The sequence below is a fragment of the Silene latifolia genome, chromosome 5, assembly GCF_048544455.1.
Source record: "Silene latifolia isolate original U9 population chromosome 5, ASM4854445v1, whole genome shotgun sequence".
NCBI lineage: Eukaryota > Viridiplantae > Streptophyta > Magnoliopsida > Caryophyllales > Caryophyllaceae > Silene > Silene latifolia.
In genome coordinates, this window is record NC_133530.1 from 19,345,218 (window position 1) to 19,352,076 (window position 6,859).

The 6,859-nt window shown below is 34.9% G+C and overlaps 1 protein-coding gene across 3 annotated transcripts; it reads right to left on the bottom strand.

The window, feature by feature from the left end:
• Window positions 1-3,323: 3,323 nt before the first annotated feature.
• Window positions 3,324-6,351, bottom strand: LOC141656971 (two-pore potassium channel 1-like). Of its 3 annotated transcripts, none has more exons than XM_074464064.1 (3): window positions 6,199-6,351; window positions 3,824-4,826; window positions 3,324-3,720 (listed from the first exon to the last, which is right to left on the bottom strand). In XM_074464064.1, the coding sequence occupies exons 2-3, from the start codon at window positions 4,735-4,737 to the stop codon at window positions 3,531-3,533; spliced, it is 1,104 nt and encodes a 367-aa protein (XP_074320165.1). In that variant the 5' UTR covers window positions 4,738-4,826; window positions 6,199-6,351; the 3' UTR covers window positions 3,324-3,530. The 3 variants fall into 3 exon arrangements, with proteins under 3 accessions (XP_074320165.1, XP_074320167.1, XP_074320166.1); XM_074464066.1 differs by having other exon boundaries at window positions 3,824-5,924; window positions 6,179-6,351; XM_074464065.1 differs by having other exon boundaries at window positions 3,824-5,951; window positions 6,179-6,351.
• Window positions 6,352-6,859: the final 508 nt, after the last annotated feature.

The following is a 6,859-nucleotide window of genomic DNA, read 5'->3' on the forward strand; positions in this document are numbered from 1 at the left end:
GGGAGTGGCTTCACGCCCTAGTTTTGCCCTTCGTGGAACCCGCCACGGAAGGGGATGTGCACATTAATGGGACAGGGTTATCGCTCGGTATGATGAGCGGGGCTTAGGTGGGAACGGTTGCGGTCCCCCCCCGCGTGGCGGCTAGTCCGGTGGACGATCGGTGACGGAGATGGAGTGGAGTACACGATTGTGATTGATTGTATTGTGTTGTTTTGTTAGTTGTGGTTAACTTGGTTGTGTCTTATCTCGTCATCGACCTTGTGTGGTTGTCTTGTTTGTTTATGTGTCTGCCGTGATCCCCTATGGTGAGCAGTCTGTCTTAGCAGGTGTTGATGTGGTTGTTAGCTGGAGTCCAGGCAGGGATGAGTCGCCACGAGATTTAATAATTATAGCAAGTAGTCTTTGAGTTGTATCTTTTATATCATTAGTTGGATAGATGGCTTGTAAAGTAATTTAATAGTTCTTTTATCGGCACTTGATTATTACTATCCTCGGGCAACCGAGATGGTAACGTCTTTATATGCTAAGGAAGGCCTAGTTAAGGCTCCTCTGTATATGGGGGTGTTACAACCACTCCCTATATCTTATCCTATCCCTTCCTCTACATTTCATCTGCAATCTATACAAAAATATCATTTTTAATCGATAAAACTAGCAATTTTGGCCTAGAGCATCCTCATGTTTACATCTATTCTTTGCTTCCCATATCTTGTATATCAGTGCATGTATACAAGCTCCCACCATTTTCTTCCTCATCTGACCTCTCGTTCTCTTCTTCAACCACCATTCAACAAACTCATTTTTTGGTCCCTGTATATCCCCAGCATTCTGTTTAACAGATACAAGCTTTTAAAAACAAGTAGTCTTACTGTAAATAATCAAAGACTACTTCGGTTAAAAACAGATGGTGAATGCGATTAGAACGGTAACTCTATTATTAATCAATCACCCAACAATTTTAATGTTGTTATAAACTAATAACTTATGTTGTCACAGATGATAGATAAAGGGAGTATATATAATTATGATACATGTTTTACGTAGCCCCATTTAATTTTACTTAGTTGTTAAAGGTTAAAATAATTTGAAAAATTCAAAAACGTTTATTTCAGTTATATAGGGTTCATTTTGGTAATTTGCACCATGTTTATGGACAAAGGGTTTGTATTTAATTCAAAATCGATGGTACCTGTAGTAACTACGTACTATAACTATGTCACTTGATGTTTATACAAATGATATGATTACTACTAATTAAATGACAAAATATTCATGCTAAAAGTAATAATAATTCATAGGTCATCAACTACACCAAACCACAAACTTTTGTTTCATCAAATGATTTAACATAGTTGGACCTTTTTTTTATCAACTTAGGCATATATTTTAAAGATTATACTAATAGGAGCCCCGTGCATCGCACGGGCTTTCCAACTAGTACTTAAGAGAATAAAAAAAAATTGGGTTATGACTTCTATTTATAATCATAAGATTATTTTGCCTTATGGTAATCTTCCGATGTGGGACAATTCTAATATTTATACATAATATATTCACCACACTTACATTACTTTTCAATGTAGGACAAATAACATACTAAATACACCAATTTTTTTGTACCGACTTTGACATCAACCCGATTTAATAATGAGAAATGACAATAAAATCTATAATCTAATGATAACATTTTTTTGTCACAATCTAATTATATAATTTTCATACGATATTTTTTTGTTAAATGAAATATAAAGTTTTTATATCAAAATTGTAAACATCACTTTAATATAATATAGAAAATGTATATATATATGGGACATTTGTATTATTTATACATAATATATTCACCACACCTACATTATTTTTCAATGTGGGACATATAACATACTAAAAAGTATATTTTTTATATCAAAAAAATTTGGGTTAATACCTAAGTTTCAAGGATCTCTTATATTTATATTTATAGAATCACTCTACCGTATACTATTTTTTCGATGTGAGATACATAATTTAATTATTTAGACATAGTATGTTCATCATGCCTACATTATTTTTCAATGTGAAAGATATAACATACCAAGAATTACATGTCTCATCTTAAAAAAACCACTACTGTATACATATTATTTTTCTTTAAAGGTAAAACCACTTAGTCTCGATCATTAATTAGATAGGGATCTCAACCATTAGTAAAATCTTTAGTTTTGTACTGTGTCAGGAGACTACCATTAGTAAAACCTTTAGTTTTGTATTTTTTGATTTTCATGTTCATGTTCTTAACTCTTTCCCGGGTATTTCCCAACGATTTCCACTTTATTTTTTATATCATATCGTAGATAATGATAGAAAATCTTAAGAGCTCTTTAAAATAATATTTATGAGACTCAACAAATTTTGGGTGGATACATAAGTTCCAAATATGCCTCCGATTTATAATCATAGCATCACATCACCTTATACTAATCTTTCGATGTGGGACAATTCTACTATTTATATGTAGTATATTCTCCACACCTACGTTATTTTCCAATGTGGGACAAAACATACTAAAAATTACACAATTTTACATATTAAGAAGTACACCATCTTTAATATGTGCAAATAATATGAAATTTATACGCTAATAATAAAAATTTTTACCACAAAGCTAATTATATTATTTTCATAATTTTTTTTTAACGATATTTTTTTGTCAAATGAAATGTAAAAGTTTGATATAAAAATTGGAAATATCACTTGAATATAATTTAGGAAATATACATATACATATTATAATAATTAAAAGATTTTCCACTTTATTTTTTACACCAAAAATTATACTTCCCTAAATTGATTTTTGATGATGTGGACGCTCTCAGATCTCGAAAAAACTCTCTTTTATATATATAGATAGATAGATTCATAGGAAGCGGAACTTTAATTCCTATGTAATATACAGAAAATCATTATCTAACACTGTTAAAAGGGAGTTCCCAACCAAAGAAGATGCTCCCTAATACAGTTCACATGAATTGCAATTTGCAAGCAATATAAATTAAATTTTCATGAGAATTCCCATGATAAATTTCATGGCATTAGCTCACGAAGTCGAAGAGGACCAGTGGCAATAAGGCAGAAGCTGTGTGCGTTGCTAGAAGGCGTCTTACCGTAAGGCATTTGAGAATGTCACTCAATTTTGCACCCCGGGTCATGCTTTTTTAAACTAAGACCAAATACAAAAAGGTGGAAGCTTATACATTCGTACAAGGGAGACGGCAATACCGCAGCCCACAGCCGTAAGAGGACTACACCAAACAGTAGTTGAAAGAAGGGTAACTCAGATTTGCTTAAGCAAACAGGCTTTAACACATCCAATATGAACAAAGCATGTATAGAGATGATTTACGATATAGCAGGACAAGAGAATATAGTACAGAGGAAAGTCGGGTAATTAGAATATGTATGTATGCATGAAATAGCTAGCTGTATATGTTACGGAGTATTTGATTGCAAATAACCTGCATCGAAGCCTGTGTAATTATGTGCTTCACCCTTCAAGATCTTTCCTTATTAGCAGACGCTTTTGTTCCTTCAGGATATGATTGAGCTAGATTTATATCGGACGCTGACAATGTCCCCGACTGATCAACATCCAGATCTTCAAATTCTTCAAATACAAGAGATAAGTCCTCCTCTGTTATTTTACCCATCTCTTTCAGCTTATACAACGCAAACTCCGCAGCACTGCAAAAAAAAAAAACAACAACATGAGATTGGAAGCATTAGGTTGATTTCAGGACACAAACAGAATGAGATCATATTAGGTTAACAGTATAATGGAACGTACTCCACAACCCCGTCGTCATCAATATCTGCTGCCTCTAAATCCAGGCTGGTCATTCGTCGATGAAGGACACGCTCGACCAGATCCTTTCGTCTGTTCTCAGTATTCAGCTCAGCAACATACAGGAAAAATTGTGCTAAACATATCGTGCTCATCAAAATCCACACGACTGCGAACAGACGGCCTCCCTCGGTTGAGAAACTGTGATCTCCATACCCCAATGTAGTGACTGTGCAGCAAACACAGTAAAATGCATCGACAAAATCTAACTTTTCGAAAAATGTCAGAAAAAGAGTTCCAGTTATAATGAGTACCAAGAGAATTAGAAACACCAAAACGCATTTATATCTAGCTTTGTTCGTTTCAATTTCTCTTATAATGTCACTGGGGCCAAACTCTTTAGAGTCTTTACTCATATGATATGCTTTGACAAGCATTTTCTCCTGCTTCTCAACAAGATAATCTGCTCCCTTGCTAAGAATCAATCCAACCAACGCAACTCCCGTGAAGACAAAAGCACAAGCAAGGAGCTTTGCGAGGACACTCTGTGGAACTAGGTCTCCATACCCGACTGTAGTCATGGTCACCACACAAAGGTAAAGAGCATCAACTATACCATTTGTCTTCGCACCAGTGATGTGATGCCTAACTGCGTAAAAACAAAGTACACCAACACCAAGGTAGGCCAATAAGAATGCAGCGACTTTTATTAGATTTGGATTCACATTCCAGAATGGAGACTCGGGGTTTCTAGCACAAGCGATTTCATTCACTTCTTCGGGTACATTTTCCAAGAGAGGGGCGCTTTTAGCTCGACGAAATCTCCGTTTCCTGACAGCGTCCTTTCGCTGTCTTTCAAGCCTAGGATCAAAGCATCCTGGCAGTAGAGTTTCCTTCAAGAAGTTATTATCAGCCATCCAGGAAGATCAAAAATCAACTGCCTCAACAGATTACCTAAATATGACCGGAAGCTTCAGAGTTTGTTCCCCAAGAAGATAGCTTGACACTACAAGAAACACAAGGTTATTGTCATAAGAACATACCGAGGAAAACAATTGTATCATAAGCACAGGAGTGTTCCCCCAGTTTGTGAATTCATAGAAACAAAAGTATCGCTTGTGAATTTTAATGTAACAATTATTTAGAAGAGACCCAACAAACGGTATTTGGCAAGCTCAATGAGTCGTTGAACCTTATGGCTACGCGATTTCTAGACACTTATTTTTTCCCATGAATTATCATCCACTTGGATCCAACTTGTCAATTCTACAACCAAACTTAAATTCCTTGCGTTTCTTTTAGCAAGTCACATATACGTAAATTGTAGTAACAAATTACGAGTCTTTAATAGTACCACTTATACAGCCAAAGATAATGTCTGATACAAATCATACCATTCGACTATATGCAAGGGCTAACTGAAGGATTAGTTCTCAGAAGCATTGAATAACCACCCCCCAACCCGTGTGTGCGTCACATATATATACTCCCTCCATTTCAATTTTACGAGTAAGAAAAGAAGTAGATTTTCAATATTATCCCCTTCTACATCACTATTTCCTAAATCATTCCAAAATAGAAAGAGCGATAAAAAAAGGAATGGAGGGAGTACTATGCAATTCTATGTTACTCCGACACTTCACTTAACTGCCGTGTCGCGTGTCAGACACGTATCGGTGCCTGACACGAAACGACACTTCAATTTAGACCACAAAACAGGAAAATTCACCCCAAATAGCCGTGTCCGACTCTCGGACACGGCGTGTCGGACATGTCGGTGTGTCTGAGTAACCCAGATGCAATTGGCTGCGAATCCACAACTCTAGCATCTAAACCAGTAACCGTATATTGGCCTATTGCTTAAGACCGAGTTATTAAGTACATTAGGTCGTAGATTCGAATCCCCCTTCCCTAATTCTAATGACAAACCTCACTAATCACTATGATCCAAACCAAAAATCATAAAATCTACATAACAAGTTGAAATACCAATCACATACACAGGAGCAACAATTATTTGCCACAAATCAAACAAACCCAGATCATATTAAGTCCTAAAATCAAAGATTTTCACAAAAATAGCAAGAATTTGTCAAACAAACTTCTATCAACAACGCAAAGAACCCACAGACTAACAAAGAACGGTAATAATTGTGTAAAACCGTGATCATTTTATATATTAACACACATATTTATCAATCAATAGTAATAGGGGAGGGGATGAGGTGCAAGCCAATACAATATCACAAATAGGGGACGGGGATTCGAACCTGTGACCTATTGTCACAAACTATAAGGATCGTCTCATGTATTGAGAGTTAAGACAGGTTTTATTCTATAACTTGCGAGTAAAGATACAAGAAATAAGTGTGGCTTACATAGTGAAATGGGGCTTATGTAGAATCTCGCATCAAAGTGAAATTAATAAGGATTGAGGAAAAAATTATGTTTCCGCAATGAATGAGAGATTGAAAGATCCATTGAAAATCCAGTGTTTATTTGTTTATGATGATGCAAAAACATAGCTGGATAACTGAAAAGTCTACAGGCCACTTGTTTATTAATCAAACCGTCACCGTCGTAGGATACACTAGTATTGGTGCCCGGCTTCGCCCGGGCTACCTCTATTTACTATTAATTTTTTTTTTCATTAAATAAAATTACTTAAAGTTGCATAACTCATAAATTTATCATTAATATACTAGTATAGATCCCGCGATTGCGCGGTTTTTTAGATAGAGATATAAGAGAAGAGGTAGAAAAGAGAAGGTTTAAAACTTTTACTCCTAATAAGATTGTCGGTTTACTGAAACTTTATTATTAACTTTATTTTAAAAAAATATTGTTGTTATATCATTATATCTACTAAAAGCGCAATATAAACGTAAAATAATGACATTTATGATACAATTAGATAAGATATGCGTTTTGATCTCGTGCAAATGGACGGTTTTTTTAGATTGTAAATATGTAGAAAAGTTAGCATATAGAAATTAAAGTTTAAATTCAATATTATAGTTTACAATTATTATTAATGAT

Bases quoted from the DNA above. Each gene is read 5' to 3' on its own strand.
- LOC141656971 (XM_074464064.1), bottom strand. From the start codon at position 4,737: ATGGCTGATAATAACTTCTTGAAGGAAACTCTACTGCCAGGATGCTTT. The intron at 3,721-3,823 runs GTACGTTCCATT...TTTTTTTTGCAG, and splicing joins GATGACGACGGGGTTGTGGA to TGCTGCGGAGTTTGCGTTGT.